At 61.5% G+C, this 17,215-nt stretch overlaps 5 protein-coding genes across 5 annotated transcripts; 2 read left to right on the top strand and 3 right to left on the bottom strand.

Annotated features, from left to right (window-relative positions):
- Window positions 1-935: 935 nt before the first annotated feature.
- Window positions 936-2,204, bottom strand: HRG_08808 (ATP-dependent DNA helicase PIF1; the record flags this gene model as incomplete). The annotated part of the gene is made up of 4 exons (XM_044867279.1): window positions 936-1,164; window positions 1,230-1,477; window positions 1,564-1,665; window positions 1,842-2,204. The coding sequence occupies 4 exons, from the start codon at window positions 2,202-2,204 to the stop codon at window positions 936-938; spliced, it is 942 nt and encodes a 313-aa protein (XP_044717300.1).
- Window positions 2,205-2,392: 188 nt separating this feature from the next.
- Window positions 2,393-6,404, bottom strand: HRG_08807 (ATP-dependent DNA helicase PIF1; the record flags this gene model as incomplete). The annotated part of the gene is made up of 9 exons (XM_044867278.1): window positions 2,393-2,780; window positions 2,851-2,929; window positions 2,991-3,334; window positions 3,400-3,551; window positions 3,623-3,917; window positions 3,974-4,815; window positions 5,021-5,656; window positions 5,711-5,820; window positions 6,191-6,404. 9 exons carry the CDS (start codon window positions 6,402-6,404, stop codon window positions 2,393-2,395), a joined length of 3,060 nt encoding a protein of 1,019 aa, XP_044717299.1.
- A 3,167-nt stretch (window positions 6,405-9,571) lies between these two features.
- HRG_08806 (uncharacterized protein) lies at window positions 9,572-10,864 on the top strand (the record flags this gene model as incomplete). Its single annotated transcript, XM_044867277.1, has 3 exons — window positions 9,572-10,041; window positions 10,105-10,178; window positions 10,434-10,864. 3 exons carry the CDS (start codon window positions 9,572-9,574, stop codon window positions 10,862-10,864), a joined length of 975 nt encoding a protein of 324 aa, XP_044717298.1.
- A 1,731-nt stretch (window positions 10,865-12,595) lies between these two features.
- On the bottom strand, window positions 12,596-14,948 carry HRG_08805 (reverse transcriptase, RNaseH; the record flags this gene model as incomplete). The annotated part of the gene is made up of 6 exons (XM_044867276.1): window positions 12,596-12,946; window positions 13,167-13,260; window positions 13,327-13,537; window positions 13,715-14,477; window positions 14,720-14,803; window positions 14,883-14,948. The coding sequence occupies 6 exons, from the start codon at window positions 14,946-14,948 to the stop codon at window positions 12,596-12,598; spliced, it is 1,569 nt and encodes a 522-aa protein (XP_044717297.1).
- A 391-nt stretch (window positions 14,949-15,339) lies between these two features.
- HRG_08804 (PIF1-like helicase domain-containing protein) lies at window positions 15,340-17,127 on the top strand (the record flags this gene model as incomplete). Its single annotated transcript, XM_044867275.1, has 4 exons — window positions 15,340-15,457; window positions 15,566-16,428; window positions 16,718-16,996; window positions 17,071-17,127. The coding sequence occupies 4 exons, from the start codon at window positions 15,340-15,342 to the stop codon at window positions 17,125-17,127; spliced, it is 1,317 nt and encodes a 438-aa protein (XP_044717296.1).
- Window positions 17,128-17,215: the final 88 nt, after the last annotated feature.

Below are 17,215 nucleotides of genomic sequence, written 5' to 3'. Positions count from 1 at the left end.
CTTTATGCCCCACCCCCGGTTTTGCCCCTCGAAATCCCCGCTTCTGATTCGCTCGGTCGATTGGCTACGGTCATTTCGCCTTCGGTTGGGCCTTTCGCCTTCTGTTTGTCATGTCCTGGGGCATCTGATTCGCTTGTCCGTGCCCTGAGACTTCTGATTGCCCAGAATAATAAACCGCTTTCGCTTCTGGCCCGTTGAAAACCCCCCTTCCCATTCGCTTGTGCCGCCTGCTCCACCGGTCGCCCTGACCCAATTTTCCCATTAGTAATGAAGTCCTTGCAAGGGTCGGGGGTGGGGCATAGCTAAGTTATTGGTGTCGCGCCCTCTTGGGTTAAGTTACCTACTGCTCACCGTCTCTGTCCCCCGCGCTCTCACCGAGCCTGTTGCACATCGCTTCCCGAACAGTTCTATCGCTCAGTTCCTCCAGCCTCGCTTGTGCGGCGGTCATCTCCCGGGGACCCGGTTTCCCACTAGGTCTCTCTCGCACTTTCGACACGAGCATGATGCCGTCCAGCGTCGGGCACCGTGACAGCTGCACGTATAGGCTGTACGGGTCGCACTGCGACGGGACGGCGCGTCCGCCGACGTTTGTCGTCCTCGTCCCCCGCAGCTCGAGCGCCACGCGCTCCAGCGTCCCCCCCTGCACCTTGTAATCCGTGCACGCGAAAGCGGCGGCGCACGGCAGGCCCTTTCGGCTGACGTCGTTCTGCTGCCACGGTCGCTTCCGTTGACACTGGATCCTGACGCTCATGGGCGTCAGCAGGATCGTGCCGGGCGGCATCCCGACGAAGTGGAAGTCCTTGGTCGTCTTCGACCCCAGTATTATCGCCGCCGGCGGCCCGAAGTGGATCGTCATGTCGGCCGAGATCCGATGCCCCGGTGCGCCTTGTCGACGATGACCTCCACCGCCGTGTAGCTAGCACCGTTCACCAGCTTCAGCCCCTGGTGGTGTTGTGGTTCACGACGACCGGCATCCCCGGCACGAACATGAAGACGGCCGGCACCGGGATCGCGCTGTCGTCGCCCTGGTTCAGCATCATGATGGCCTCTTCCTCGGTCGGCAGGCCGTCCTTCCACTTGTGCTCGGAGAGGAAGATGCGCACCGTCGACCGCTGCTGGATCTGGAACGCCAGGCTCGCCTCCATGTTGAGGTTCCACCGATTCCTGTTGAGCGGCGTCACCACGGTGATGCCCGTCTCCCACGGATCCGCCTGCCTTCCCGGTGGCACCTCGAGTTGAGGAGATCCAGGTCCGTGTGGTCCTGCACGCCCCCGCGGATCCGCTTCAGCAGCCGCTGCAGCTCCGGGTCGCCGGCGGCGCGCATCTGCTCGTCCAGCATGACGGCCGTCGTGAACCGCCTCCACAGCGCGTGCGCCTTGTCGTGCTGGTGGCGCTGCTCGGCCCTGAACGAGTTGTCCTCGTCCCACGAGACGGCCGCGCTCGGCAGCAGGATCGACCTCTCCTGGACCGGGCGGAACTGGTGGAAGTCCCCGCAGAAGAGGACGATGGGGATCCGCCGAAGTCCCGCTGCGATCCCCGCAGCTGGCAGATCCGCTCGTTGACGGCGTGCAGCGTCCGCGCGCCGAGCATGCTCACCTCGTCGATGACGAGCATGTCCTTATCCTGCCAGTCCATCCGAGACTGGCCGTTGACGAACCGCTCCGCCTGCCTCGGCAACCGCACGCCGTCGACGTCCCTCGCCGTGTTCGCGCCCGGCCCTTGGTCCTGGTGAAGCCGCAGGCCGAGTGGATGGTGATGCCGTTGACCCGCGCGGCGGCGGTCCCCGACGTCGCCGTGATCAGCAGGCGATGCGAGAGGTCCTTCGCGGCGAAGAGGCCCACGAGTGCTTCGATGACGCGCGACTTGCCGGTGCCGCCCTCGCCGCCGACGAACTGACAGAGCTGGCTGACGTCGCCTCCGTCTCCTTGCCGCATCGAGTCCAGGTGGCGGCATATTATGGAGAAGGCAATCGCCTGCTTCTTGTTTAGCGTCAATCGTCTTGTCAAGTCTTTCCCGGCCTCGTGAAAGGAGGTGGATGGGCCGAGGCGGACTTCCATGCCGGCCTCCGCGTTACCTGCCCTCTCCTCGGTTTCCACTCGCGTCACCTGGACGTCTTCCTCCCCGAAGCCGGCGAGCACGCTCCGCTCCGCTGCGCCGCGATCGGTACCGTGGGCCGGGGCCATGCTTTGTATGCCCTGGATCATCTTCACCCTCTCTTGAGGCGCATGTCTGCTGCGACTTGATGGCCTTGACCTGATCCTGCGGCGGCACTGCAGCCCGGGGAACACCTGCCCGGGCATGTTGATGCCCCCACCCCGTTCGGTCACGACGGTGGCCCGGAGCTCGGCCGTCGAGGCTAGCGCTGATTGCTGGAAGCGGGAGAGCTGCTGCATCATTCCCGAAAGCTCCGCGACCCCGCCGTGATCTGGTTCGCGCCGGCCGCGCTTCTAACGACCTCGATCAGCCGCGTTGCGTTTCCGCCGTTGCCGGACTGGTACGCGGATCCGCCTCGCGGTCCGCCTCGCCCGGCCCCTCCCCATCCTCCCCAATCGCCAGGTGCGCCGGCCGGATCCCCGTCGCCGGACGACGCTGCCCATTGCTTGGCGTCTCGCTTTGCGTCCTCGGCGGACCGCCGGAGTAGTTGAACGTTATCGACGAGGCACGAGGTTCTTGGCGGAAGCCGCTCTCGTGCGCGCCTCCATATCTCGTTGATGTCGCCTCGCTCTTCGCTAAGAAAGGTCTCCCACGGCGCGAATAGGGCAAGATGCTGCACGGCTGCTCTGTAGCGGCACGGTTAGTCACCGCGCGTTGGGACCGCTTTTCGACCGGCCATCCACCGCACCTACTTACCGGCGGTGGCATTGTTCCTCGTCGTCTTGCTCGAAATCCTTGCTAAGGTGGCCGTCAAGGCAGACGACGGCGTGCTTTCCTGGCCGCCTCAATACCTGCACCCAGTCTTTGCCGGCCACCCAGCCGCTCTCGAAAGGCACCTCCCCAGGCACCGGAGCACCCGTCCTTGCCGACGCGTTGGAGCCTGACGAGCGAAACATAGTCATATAGGCACAAGCCTCGTAGGACGTGTCCGCGATGATGGTACGCCTCGGCGAAGCTGATCCTCTCGCCTGCTTCCTCCACGGCGACCGACTCGTCCACGGACACGTCTGCGACCGCGGTGCCGCTCTCCTGCCGAAGGTGTCGCCAGCGCCTGGAGACGTGCCAGTAGAGCACCGACACGTTCAGGTACGCCCAGGCGCTGCTGCTCGTGAACTCGCTCGGGTATCCCAGGAGATGGGCGACGACCTCGACTTGCGACAGGGCGCGCTCCGTGAATATCCTGTTCGCCACTCTCATCAGAAACTGCCGCGTCTTATTATTCTTGGTTCCGTCGTCGCCGCCGACGACGCCATTTCCGGCATCCTCCTGGCACCCGGCTGGCCACCTGCTGCGACGACGGGCAGCAGTTCCGCGGCCGCGGCGACGCGCTTCCACGTCGGGTCCTCTACCTTGGTCGCGTAATTCGTCACGTAATAGACGAGAGCCATGGTCTTCCGCTGCGTCGCTATGAAGGAGATGTCGTGGTTGTGGCGGAGCCCACGGCGATGGCCTTGTTCCACCGATTCACCATGGGATGCGTCCTGCGGATCCGCAGCACGCCGTCCTGTGAGAGCGTCGTCTCCTCGACCAGCTTCCATGGCGCCTTGAAGCGACAGAGGTCGCCCCTTCGCCCCTTGTTGCCCAGGGAGTACTTGACGCATGTCGGGCTGTGGGTGTGGATCTGCGTCGCGCCGGCGCAGAAGTTGGCTTCCTCTTCGAATCCGGCCGAGAACTGCTCGGCACTGTCCAGCAGGGATGAGACGTCAGACGTCACCGAACGCTCCGCCTGCACGGCGCAGAAGCCTTCCTGGTCCAAGTCCTGCCTTCCGCGTCAGCCTGCGTCTTCTCGGCCCATGACAGCAACGCCCCTTGCTGTTACCTACCACAGAAGACGCTATCGACATAGCGGATGATTCGCTCACGGTACGCCGCCTGCTCCTCCCCGTGGGCGTCGGAAAGCATGGAGCTCAGGTGCGCGTTTCCGTGTAACCAGAGCAGCCCGTGGACGTGAAGGGATCCTCGTTCGTTGGTCTCCACGGCACCGTAGTAGTGGCCGATGCGCCCGAACACCGACTCCCCTGCATTTACGTAATGCTCGAAGAACAGCGTCATCTCCCGGTGGAAGAACATGGCTGAGCTCATCGGGTCGGAGACGGACAGCCTCACCCGTTTGAACGACATATCGAGGCTCCGCAGGAACTCCTCGGCCGCCTCAGGGTCGCGCGTGCGGTACGCTGCCAGTCGGAGCTTCACCGGGTTCGTGATGTCGTTTGGGTTGATCGTGAACCAGATCGCAGGCACGCCGTAGCGGACGATGAGCGCCAGGATCTTGTGCCGCATACTGAGACGGAGCTCTCTCGACATGGGCTGACGATAGCCATAGAGCGAGAGGCTCCTGAGAAGCTCTTTCACGCCGTCGTCGGTCGTCTTGCCTGTGCTCTCCAGCTCGGCTCTAGCTGCCGCTAACCCGTCTGCGGTCAGCGACCGTACGATGCGCTCCACCTTGCGGAAGTTCTTCCTCGTCACGCTCAGCATGCTGACGCGGCGGTTCCTCGACCGCACGCCCATGTTGAAGACGAGGAATGCGAAGATGTGGTGCGTCGCGAACCGGCCGCCGTGGCGTCGCAACACCGTGTCGGCCCACGTACGAAGGCTCATGTTCCGGGATGACAGGAGGTCCTGCGCCCCGCCTCCGCCGCCGCGCGCGTGTTGACCGAGCCTCTGCCCAACTGCGAGCTTGCTTCCTCGACCGGCCGCGGCCCTCCGACACCGAATGGTAATAGCGTGGGAAAGGTCTTTGCGAAGAAAGAAGCTTCGAACGAGTCGGCGAATTCATCCCGCGGCGGACATGGATGAATGGTTCAGGACCATCGACGTGCCCCGGCTGCCCTTGCCGAGGATTCGACCCACGTCCTCGGGCCCGTACCGTCGTCGGCTGCGCCTTGGCGAACGGAATCGCATGCGAACCGCAGCTTGTCGACGTCGGCCACGTCGGGCGGTCCGTCCAACGCAAACATCCTGACGAGGTCACCTCGTTGACCGTCTTCGCATTATCATCGGCCTCGCCGCAGCTCTGACCACGCACCTCGTCCACCTCGCTTGCCTCTGGCTCGCCGGCCTCGCGACTCGTCGTGCTTTCCCCTTGGTTGAGCATGGCGAGGACTTCTTCGATCTCCACCGCCCCCTCGTCGTCCATGGCCCGCTCCGTGGGCGGCACGACGTGCGCCGTCCGCGTCTTCTCCCACGCCGACGGCTCGTTCCGCTCCAGGCGCTCGTACACCAACGGCGGCACCCCGTGGGCCGGGTCCCCAGCTCTCCATCTCTGCCGCGTCGATCTCGATCGCGGCGTAGTGGGGTTGTTCCTCTTCAACCAGACAAGGGCTCTCTCGACGACTCGCCGCCTCACCGATAGGAGACTCGACAGATCGCTCGGTGTCGGCCTTAGCGCCCCCTGCCACGAGACGTGGATCTCGTCCATTACCTGGAAGAGAGGGTGCGGCAGCACGTCCGTCGCCAGCTCTTGTACGTTGTTTGGGAACACCGTGATGTGGCCCTTGACGTGCTTGGGATACCTTAGCGTCTGCTTCTGGCCGCCTGAGACGTTGTACCTGGTTACGAATCCGTAGCACGAGTTCAGCGCGATCAGCTTCTCCTCCACCGGCGTCAGGCCCTTGAGCTCATCCGGGAACGTGTGCTCACAACCGAGACGTCTATGAAGCTGCGCCGCTGGCGACAGCACACCGCACGCCAAGCGTCGAGAACACTCTGCGCAAACCGGGACAGGCTCGCCCTCGCGGAAGCAACTCCGGCACGCAAATGGCGACCACCCAGCCTTAGGGATAGGACTTGACAACCACTGGTCCCATGCCACCTCCTCAGCTCTTTCTCGTGCGCTTCCGGTAGCACAGCATGCACGTCCGTATCGGCAGCGTGTCCACGTCGTGGAACGCCCGGTAGAAGCTCCGCACCGTTGATACCTTCCTCTCGTGCGGCACTGGTGTGCACCACGTTTGCTCGTTGGACAGCCTCTCCTTCGCGGCGAATTCCTCCCCAAGGTGACGTAAGACGCCGGCCAAATCCTCCGCCTGTGACTCACGGCTCCTCTGCCTCCGATGGCCGCCTCGACTACGTTTCGCCTGGGGCTGGTCTCGGTCGGGCAGGCGGTTCCTCTTTCTCTGTTCCACGGGCTGCGCAGATATTGCCGCTGCCTCGTCTCGCCTCGGCCGATCTTGTTCTCCCGCCGCCGCCTGACGTGATGGCCGTGGTGTCAACTGTCCGGATGACTGCAAATATCCGGCTCCATCCTCCATCTCTAGCTTCGATTGGCTGGAGGGGATGCCCTGACGACTCGGGCCAAGTCCCGACACTGGTTGCCGGCCGACCCGGTCCCGCCTGGCGTCCGCATCGCTGCAAATCTCCTGTCCCATCTTCTATTTCTCTAGGTTGGATTGGCCGAACGAGGACTCCCCGACAACTCGAGACGAGATCCCGACCCTGGTTGCCGGCCGATTCCGTCCTGCCTGGCGTGGTGGCCGTGGTGGCAGCCGTCCGGATGACTGCACATCTCCTGCTCCATCCCCCACCTCCCTAGATTGGCCGCCTCGAGTACGTTTCGTCAGTGGCTCGTCTCGGTCGGGTTGCCGGTTCCTCTTTCTCTGTTCCGCTGGCCGCGAAGATCTTGCCGCAGCCTCGTCTCGCCTCGGCCGGTCTTGTTCTCCCGCCGCTGCCTCCCCTGATGGCCGTGGTGGCAACCGTCCGGATGAGTGTGTATCTCCGGCTCCCTCTTCCATCTCTTTCGGTTGGATCGGCTGAACGACGTACTCCCTGACGACTACTCTGGGCGAGGTCCCGACCCTGATTGCCGGCCGACCCTGTCCCGCCTGGCGTCCGGGTGACTGCAAATCTCCGCTCTGTATTTTATTTCTTTAGGTTGGATTGGCCTAATGAGGCGCTCCTGACAACTCGAGACGAAACCCCGACACTGGTTGCCGGCCGATCCTGTGCTCCTGGGCGGCTTGAGTGTCCGTCGGGGCCCTTGGGCCTCGTCTGCGCACCACCCCTTCGCTTTCTAGTCGTGCCCCTCTGGACGCCCTCCACGACCCGGACGCACGATCCGCCCTCGTCCGAGGGAGGTATGTGTCCGGCCGCGCCCCTGATCCCTTTCGGCTGGATGGGTTGTTGCGGCAAGCGCTGGCTTACGTCCTCTGGCCGAGATCTTGTTAAACGTCGCGCTGCCTCTCCTTTGCAGAGGCACCATCAACGCGCGCCGTATTTTTCGCGACCGACTGCCTCGCCGACTTCCCTGAGGCGACGCTCTTCGGGTGCTTCCGCTTGCTCTCCTCCTGAGACCTCCCCGGACATCGGCGCTTGCTTCGCCTCGATAGGCCGCAACCCAGGTGCCGGGCCCGCTTGACTTTCGCGGCCCAACGCCCGCTTCGGTCCTTCGTCCGTCGCGCTCGGTCTCGCCTTCGCAGTATTCCTCCTCGTAGCAGCGGCCGCTGCCCCGATGCACGACCCGGCCTCGCCAGAAGGACGATTGTGCCCGGCCACGTCCCTGATCCCTTTGGGCTGGATGGGCCGGGGCGACTGCAGGCTCGCCTCTCCCAGCCGAAATCCCATCCTGCTTGTCGGTCTCCCCCTCCTCTGTTCCCCCCCGGCACCAGTTGTCCGCCTAACAAGACCCTTCAGAGTCATCCGTACGCCACCGATGAGTTGCCCAGGCCGAACGATCTCGTGGCCACCTCCGGCCGCGACGGAAGATCCCCTGCCGCTTAGGCATTCGTTTCGCCCAACCAAGACCCTGGGGCGGGTGGTGCTTGCAGAGCAACTATGCCTGGTGCGCCTCTCTCGCCACTCCTAGCCCTCATCTCCTTCGCCAACGTGTGCCGCTGCGGTACGAGGTTGTCGGCCGCTCCCTCCAACACAGCGCCAACGGACGGCGTAAGACCCGCCTAGCCGGCTCAGCAACTACCGACCCTATTGTGGCAGCGTCTGCTTCTATGCTTGGACACCTATCACGCGCGTTTATCGCTTCTGAGCGTCGCGCCCGCCCTCCCTTCGAGGAGGCGCCATTGACGTGCGTCGTCTTTTCCGCGGCCAACCGCCTCGCCGACTTCCCTTGGGCAACGCTCTTTGAGTGCCTCTGCTTGTTCTCTTCGTGAGGCCTCCTCAGCCAGCGTTGCCTGCTTGGCTTCGATAGGCCGGAACCTAGGTACCGTATTAGCTTGGCTTTCATGGTCCGAGGCCCGCTTCGGCCCTTCGTCCGTTGCACTCAGTCTCCCCGCCGTAATGCTCCTCGTCGCAGCAGCGGCCGCTGCCACCGTCGCTATTTCGCACCCTCTTGCCACCAACCTAGCCTCGCGGCTAGGATTCTCCCCCATGCTGGTGCTTTCTTGACGGCTAGGCTCTGCAACCGTACGATGGATAGGGAAGCTTTCGCTCGCGATATACGCTGGGATTGCCTTGCTTCCCGGCGATGGCGTTCCGCCGTATCGCCATTCTTCCTACCAGCGGTCTGTCTCCAGCAACCTTATAGTCTTTATAACTCGGGGACAACGCGGCAGTGCTTGTCCGGACAGACCCCCTCCCTTCTCCCCCGCGGTTCCTAACTCCGCCGCCACGCGTCTTTCCCGGCGGACGGCCTCGACTAGCCCATGCGCAGGAGCTGACACCATAAAAATCTGCCTGGCGAGGTCTTCTCCTCCTCCTCGGTTCTCCTCCGCATCTTTCTATTTGGCCGTTGCAAATAGGCGGCCAAAGGAACATTGTGCTAATCTTTCTTTTCCTCGGTATCTCTTAGTATTCCTGCTGCACCGAAAGTAGGAATGGCCCTCCTTCAGCTCGCCCTCACCTATAACGGTTGCTTCCGGTCCCCTCTTTCCCGACCTTCCCTATCAAGTGTAACCACGACCTTCCTGCAACACCTCCCCGTGCGCTTTGTACGTGTTATATATTAGGTCGGTCTCTACCCCGCGAGGAGGGCAAACTAATTGGTGTACAACAGGGCGTGGAAAGGTATGACAAGGTTCCTGTGCTGATCTTGCCTGCTTCATCCCCGCCCCTTATCTTCAGCCTTCTAAAACGCCCCCTGTTTATGTCCTTCCTTATTGATGTCCTCCTTTTGCATCAGGCCTCTGCTCTCCCAGGCCTGCTGGGCTTCCTCTGGACCTATCGGCAGGCTTATCTGCCGACAGCCCTAGCTTTCGGCCTCCTATGCCGCCAGCCCTGCCGGACACTTTAGTCCGCGCCGCCCTTGGTGCCTGATCGGAACCCAGCTACACGACACCACTACGCATCTCTTCAACGTCCGTTTACTTACAGCGGCAAGGCTCCTCGCCCTTCCCGGCGAATCTATGTCACCATTGATCTATCCCAAGTGCTTTCACGCTCGACTTCTTCCCTACTCCTTTCTTTCTTGACACTGAGCACTGGTCATTTTCGTGCGCGCGACTGGCCTATCGACCTGCGTTGCTGCACCATGTCTTCCTCTCTACCTCCCATCGATGTGCCCGCACCACACCTTCGAAAGCCGCTCGATAGCCAGAGGGGCGCTGGCGGCGAGATGTCCATGGTGTTTTTCGTCCAGCCGGATTGCCCCGTTAGATTTGCCCACCAGGACGAGCACCGCATCAAGGGTCTTAACGCCGAGGCCATGGCCCGCGTCTTGCTGCCTCCGCCCGCCTGGCTGCTCGCGATGGGATATGCGCCCCTCCGATCGGAGGCCGACGATTCCCCGACATCCGTCTTCTTTAGTCTCAATCTCTCGATTTACGGCCAGCCTATTGATGCCTCAAAATGGACGGAAGAGTGGTTTTTCATGAATGGCCGCGTCCACCCCTACGCCCTTGCGTGGGAGATTGAGCAGCGCGACGGCCTGGAGTCCGACACGGGCGGCACCCTTCTCTATACGATGCCCGCCCTTGTCGTCCGCGACCAAGGCTACCAGCCGTAAGCCGTGCCCTGTTCCTCGCAAGTGCCAACGAAAGATACATAGCTAAGGTGGGCCTGAAGCGTTCTTCCTAGCTCTTGGCCCTATGGACGACTTCCCCTGCGTCCCGCCTATTGTTTCCTTTACCGGCCTTATCGTCGGCACCGGCCACTCCTTGCTCCGGCGGGACCTCCTGCCGGGTCTAGACGCCGCCCAGCTTAACTGTTGCGGCTTTGTCCGCCTTTCTACCTACGTCGCTCCTGGGATGCCCAATAAACTCCCCTTCAAGGGCTTCCACCCTTCCAGGTCTTCGTCATCTTCCTATTCGCGCTAACCCTGGGCCATCTTGTGTAAGAAGATGGCCGAGAGGCGGACTCTCAATTCCAACCCAACGTCCCCTTTACTTGCACAGCCAAGGTCGCCGGCCTGCTCCGTCATGACGTTATGCTCTATCCCCCAGGCTCCGACCGGGACAACGTCTTTATTGTCGTCCCGGATTCTTGGACATTTCTCGACAAGGCCGCCGCCGCCGTCACCCCAATGACACCACTCTCTCTACACCACAGAGGCAGCAGGCGTCCTCCCTTCCGCGGCCTTTCAGGACATGCGCGCTGCCTCTTTGTCTTTGGCCACCCCTGGCACCCTCCCGCTCAGCCCTCCACCTTTGGCTTCGGCTTCGCCCTCGACCGGCCCCTTGGGCCGCCCGGGAAGCGATGTTGCCCCGAGCCTGCCGATACGCCGACGAAACGACCGCGGCTGCTGCATAAGGCCCCGGTGCCTTCGTCTTCCCTAACCCTGGCTCATCTGCCACCCAGTCGTTCTCTGTTTCGGCTGCCTCCTTGACATCTAAGCCGGATAGCCCTAAACGGGGTCATGTCTTAGGGGACTCTTCCCTCCATTCCATTGTCGCGCATGGCTTGGACTCGCCGGCCCGTCCACTCCGAAACCGTCCCTATCTAAGAAAGCTACCGAAACGGAATAACGATGCGAAACCATAAACTGCTACAGTTTCCTAAACGAGTAAGACAGTTAAATCTTATACTTTAAGTTAACCTACTCCTTAACCCTACCCTGGTTCTATCACTCTTTTTCACTCCGTCCTTAAGTCCCCCCTGTTCTTACTCCATCCTCAATCCTCACGTCTGCCCCTTTTTTTTCTTCCTTAAGTTTTTTTCCCTGTAGTCTTTCGTTCCTCAAGGCTCTTTGCGCAACCCCCGTTGGGTTGCCTCTCCTGTGCCGCAACCACCACAAAAACCTTCAAATAGATGACTCCCTCTCCAACGTGCCTTGAGGAACGAAAGGACTTCATTATTAGCGCGCGGGGAAAAAAGGCCCCAGACTGCTTCACCCCCACATCCTCCGCCTCTGATTGGCTGATTTATTTCCTCTTTCGGAATAAAAGATCCCGTGTGATTGGTCGCCGACCCTTCCGTCCCTCCCTCATCATTGGTCGCTGCCGCCTTTTCTTGCCCTCTCATGCCTTGCCCTGTTTCCCCGTTTATACTCCTGTTTACCCCCTTGCCAATGCCAATGCCAATGCCAACCTTTTTCCTTTCGTCCGCCGGTTTTCTTATTGTGTCTAAAACTTGCGTCTTTTGTCTTTGCCCTTTTCGTTCATGCCTTTCTAGCGGGTTCTTCCTTCAAGTCTAAAAGTCGCCCCTCGTTGATCGCTGCTGCCCAGTGCCCTTGTCTTCTTGCCCGCCGGCGCGCTCCTCCGTCTTCTCCCCCTCGTCACCTCACCCTGACAACTCTCCTGACTCTTCAGCGTCGCCATCCGACCGACGCAAAGCTTCCTCGACAGTCCTCTCGCTTAGCACCTCCAGCCTGGCCTGCGCGGCGGTCATCTCTTCGGGGACTCGGTTGCCCACCAAGTCTCTCAGCACCTTGGACACGAGCGTGATGCCGTCTAGCGTTCGACAGCGCGATAGCTGCACATATAAGCTGTACGGGTCGCATTGCGAGGGCACGGCCCTTCCATCGACTTTCGTCGTCCGTGTCCCTCGCAGCTCGAGGGCCACGCGCTCCAGCGTTCTGCCCTGCACCTTGTAGTCCGTGCAGGCGAAGGCTGCTGCGCACGGCAATCCCTTCCGGCTGACGTCGTTCTGCTGCCACGGCCGCTTTCGTTGGCAGTGTATCCTGACGCTCATCGGCGTTAACAAGATCGTGCCCGGCGGCATCCCGACGAAGTGGAGGTCCTTTGTCGTCGCCGATTCCAGTAATATCCCGCCGGCGGCCCGAAGTGGATCGTCATGTCGGACGAGATTCGATGCCCTGGGGACGCCTTGTCGACAATGACCTCCACCGCCGAGTAGCCGGCGCCGTTCACCAGCTTCAGCCCCTGATGGGTGTTGTGGTTCACGACGACCGGCATCCCGGCCACGAACATGAAGACGGCCGGCACGGGGATCGCGCTATCGTCGCCTTGATTGAGTACCATGATCGCTTCTTCCTCGGTCGGCAGGCCCTCCTTCCACTTGTGCTCGGAGATGAAGATGCGCATCGTCGACCGCTGCTGGACCCGGAACGCCAAGCTTGCCTCCATGTTTAGGTTCCACCGATTCCTGTTCAGCGGCGTCACCACGGTGATGCCAGTCTCCCAAGGGATCCGCCTGCCCTCGCGGTAGCACCTGAGTTGAGGAGGTCCAGATCCGTGCGGTCCTGCACACCCTGCCGGATCCGCTTCAGCAGCTCCTGCAATTCCGGATCACCGGCGGCGCGCATTTGCTCGTTCAACATGACGACCGTCGTGAATCTCTTCCACAGCGCGTGCGCTTTGTCGTGCTGGTGCCGCTGCTCGGCCTTGAACGAGTTGTCTACGTCCCACGAGATGGCCGCGCTCGGCAGGACGATCGACCTCTCTTGGACCGGCCGGAACTGCTGAAAGTCTCCGCAGAAGAGGACGATGGGGATCCCCCCGAAATCTTTCTGCGAGGTCGTGAGACCTTGACGCCGCCCGAGATCGGAGCAGGTAACAGAAAGAATTGAGAGGAAAAGGTAGGGTGAGAGAGGAGAATGATGACCGTCTAGTGGCGTGGGCAGATCCCTCCGAAGAAGGAGCTCGCTGTCGCCAGCCTGACGAATTTGTCAAAGTCCTTGCCGATTGCGCGGTTGATGGCTGCAGCCGGCCAAGGTGCAAGCCGCATACGATGCCGTGGCGCAACCTTTCTGCAGTAAAAGATGTGTGCTGGCTCTTTCGTCGTCCGCACGAGCACGTCAGTCGCGCATCGTCGTGACCAAACCTTTCGTGGTAGTCAGCAAAATCCCCATGGTGGGTTCTTGCTGCAAGCAAGTTATGAAGCAGGGGCCGAGAGAGCGCCAATTCTGACGGACAGCTGGTTGTGGCTTTAAGCCTCAGGTCTCTGTATCGCTCCGGCGCAGAGGTTTCCCACCAGGCACTGAAAGCCTCTTTCCGCTGCAGTCGGGCAATTTTTCGCAGATGCGCTAGCGTCGGTTCGCCATCAGCGGGTTCTGGCAGTGATGCTCCCGCCTTTGCCAGAGCATCAGCCTCCTCGTTGCCTGGGATGTCAGCATGGCCGGGGATCCAATGGACCTCCACAGCTCCGTATTTTCGCGCCAAAGATTGGAACTCAAGGAAGACCTCTTGCGAGGAGTCGTTCGGCGTGCCCGTAAGCATGTTGCGGTCGCGAGGTTGTCGAGGCAGACAAAGATGCGGTCAGTTTCTGGAAGGCTCACCGCTGCCTTCAACCTCCAATGCACCTTTCGCCTCAGCGTCGAAAACCTCAGCTGTTCCAAGACGGCCCTTGCCGCTCAAGACGGTGGATCCGTCCCGGTGAACAGCATAGCCGTATCCGATGTGGCCTTCCTCAGAACGAGACCCGTCGGAGTAGACGACAAGAGTTCGGGGCGATAGTGCCTGAAGCCAGTCGCGAAATTTTTTCGCCGTCTCGTGTTTCGATGCACTCTGCAGAGGCGCAGTCTGCTCTTCGGCAAATCCGCGCTGCAGTAAAGCAGGTCTCGGGCAGCTCGATAGCATTTCGTCGGCTCGCCGCAGTCTGGTACGGAAGGGCTGTGGCTGTTTCTGGTACTTCAACTTGATAAGTTTGTTCACGGTCACGACGGGAGCTTTTGGTCGCGACGTGCGCTGGACGAGCGGGTGAGCTTCGTCGAGAGCTTTAAGGCGCGCAGCAAAGGCCGTCCGACGCCCTTCGAGGAGTAGAGGAACGGGCGGTATTCCCGCCTCCCTGTGCAGCACGTTCGTCGGTGTCGTCCTCCACACTGGCAGAATAGCCCGAAGAGACGTGTAGAGTGCCTTGCTCATCTTCTTGACGAGGTTGCCAATCCCCGACGGCCCCTCCTTGGAAGCTTCGTCCAGCGCGGGCTTTTCGGACCAGGGTACCAGGCCTCCGCCGCGTACAGTAGCACGGGGATGACGCAAGCGCAGACGGCTCGTCGCATAGCACTCGGCAGAGGGCCATGTTTCGTGTTCGTCAGTCTCCTAAGATGAAAGGCAACAGCTTGCGCCTTGGCCGTCCATTTCTCGACGTGTGTCTTGAAAGAGAGAGAGCTGTCGAGCCAAACGCCGAGCCAACGCATCGCTCGATCCGGCCGTTTCTCAAACTCGCCGTGGAGCACCGGCGGCGCCGTCTTGGGCTTCGTTCGAGAGAAGTGCATCACTTCTGTCTTGTCGGGGTCGAAAGAGATCCCGTTAGCGGCGCCCCACGAAAGAAGCTCACGTACATGGTGAGATGCTTCGGCGGTCGTTTCATCAAGGCTATTACCGACGCATAGAATGGCAGTGTCGTCCGCGTAGCCGAAGCGTCCCTGAGAGTGACCTAGGCGATATATCGGCTCCGTGTACAACAGGAAGAGGATCGGCGAGACGGGCGACCCTGCGGCAGACCGCACTGGAGGGCGATGAATCCGTCACGATGTCTTGATAGCGGATGCGTGCCGATCTGTCCTGCATGAACGAGCCGGCCCAGCGCGCGAGGTTCGATGGCCATCCTTGTTCTCGTAAGCGGAGGACCAATCTATTGCAGAGAACTGTATCGAAGGCGCCTTGTATATCCAAGGTCACCAGGGTTGCGACTTGCTTCCGGGCGAATGCCTCCTCGATGTCGTGAACCAAGGCAGCTACGAGATCCACGGCCGACCTCTTCGGGAGCGCGCCGGCTTGTTGTGGGTGTAGTACGCCGAAGTGGATTGAGCCCCACGCTAGACGCCGTGCAATGAGCCGCTCGAGGCCCTTGCCGAGACAAGACAAAAGGGGAGATGGGGCGCCAGGCGCGGGGTGTAGACAGATCTCTGCGTCCTAGCTTGGCGATCATAACCACTTCTGCCTCCCGAAAAGGTTTCGGATGGTGACCAATGGTGAGGCAGCCTTGATACAGCTGATGGACGAGACTGCCGATTGCATGCCAGACAGCGCGAAGCATCCGCACCGTGATGTTGTCCGAGCCTGGAGATGTGTTCCCGGTGCGTAGAGTGGCGTCGCGAGCCTCCTCAAAGGAGACCTGATTGGGAAAGGGAATCATCTTATCCGTGTTCACGGGAATCCACGGGTCTCAAAAGATCTCGCGGCAGCCGCAAACGCGGCCAAGGATCTCGACGGGGTGCGACTGCCGAAACAGGCGGAGCGGTTCGTCGACGGGCAATCCCGGATGGACTGGCAGGAGAAGGACGTGCTCGTCATCGACGAGGTGAGCATGCTCGGGGCGCGGACGCTACACGCGGTGAACGAGCAGCTCTGCCGGCTGCGCGGGTCGCACCAGGATTTTGGAGGTATTCCGATCGTCCTCTTCTGCGGAGACTTCCACCAATTCCGCCCCGTCCAAGAACGCTCGATCCTCCTCCCCAGCACCGCCGTCTCGTGGGACGTAGACAGCTCCTTCAAGGCCGAGACACGGCACCAGCACGACAAGGCGCACGCGTTGTGGAAGAGATTCACGACCACGGTCATGCTGGACGAGCAGGCGCGCCGCGGAGATCCGGAATTGCAGAGGCTGCTAAGGCGGATTCGACTGGGCGTGCAGGACCGCTCGGATCTGGACCTCCTCAACTCAAGATGCTACCGGGAAGGCAGGCGGATCCCGTGGGAGACGTGCATCACCGTGGTGACGCCGCTGAACAGGAACCGGTGGAACCTCAACATGGAGGCCAGCTTGGCGTTCCGGGCCCAGCAGCGGTCAGTGATGCGCATCTTCATCTCGGATCATACGTGGAAGGAGGCCCTGCCGACGGAGGAAGAGGCCATCATGATGCTGAACCAGGGCGACGACAGCGCGATCCCGGTGCCGGCCGTCTTCATGTTCGTGCCGGGGATGCCGGTCGTCGTGAACCATAACACCCATCAGGGGCTAAAGCTGGTGAACGGCGCCGGCTACACGGCGCTGGAGGTCGTCCTCGACAAGTCGTACCCGGGGCATCGTATCACGGCAGACACGACGGTCCATTTCGGCCGCCGGCGGGGATAATGCTGGAGTCGGAGACGACGAACGACGTTCACTTCGTCGGGATGCCGCCAGGCACGGTCCTGTTGACGCCCATGACGGTCAAAATACAGTGCCAGCGAAAGAGGCCGTGGCAGCAGAACGACGTCAGCCGAAAGGGCCTGCCCTGTACGGCAGCCTTCGCGTGCACAGACTATAAAGTGCAGGGCAGGACGCTCGAGCGTGTAGCTCTGGAGCTGCGGGGAACGCGGACGTCAAACATCGACGGACGCGCCGTGTCTCGCAGTGCGACCCGTACAGCCTGTACGTGCAGCTGTCTCGCTGCCCGACGCTGGACGGCATTATGCTGGTCTCGAAATTGCGGGAGAGGGACCTGGTGGGCAACAAGGTGCCAGACGAGATGACAGACGCAGAAGCGAGGCTGGGCCAGCTGAGCGACAAGACTGTCCGCGAGGCCTCGGGATGGCTAGACGTTGATTCCTGGACTCTAAAGGCACGGGCCTGGACGTGTAGCTATCGCGATGCCGGGCGCAGGGCGCTGGACGGCACCATGCTCGTGTCAGGGGTGCGGGAGAGGGTTTGGTCGGAAAAGGCCAAAAACCGGTTTCACGAGGAGCTGAGTCCTAGTCGCGAGGTTAGGTCGCTGGCAGGACCGGAGAGGGCGAACTGCGCCGGAAGGCGAAACAAAAGGGCTAGGACGAAAAGGGTAAGTAATCATTAAGCGACCAAAGGAAGCCGGGATTTAAAAGCTCTCCAATCAGCAGCCAAGATGGGTTCTCCAATC

This window comes from Hirsutella rhossiliensis, assembly GCF_020360975.1.
Source record: "Hirsutella rhossiliensis strain HR02 chromosome Unknown scaffold00011, whole genome shotgun sequence".
Classification (NCBI taxonomy): Eukaryota; Fungi; Ascomycota; class Sordariomycetes; order Hypocreales; family Ophiocordycipitaceae; genus Hirsutella; species Hirsutella rhossiliensis.
This window is presented reverse-complemented; position numbering and strand designations above follow the sequence as displayed.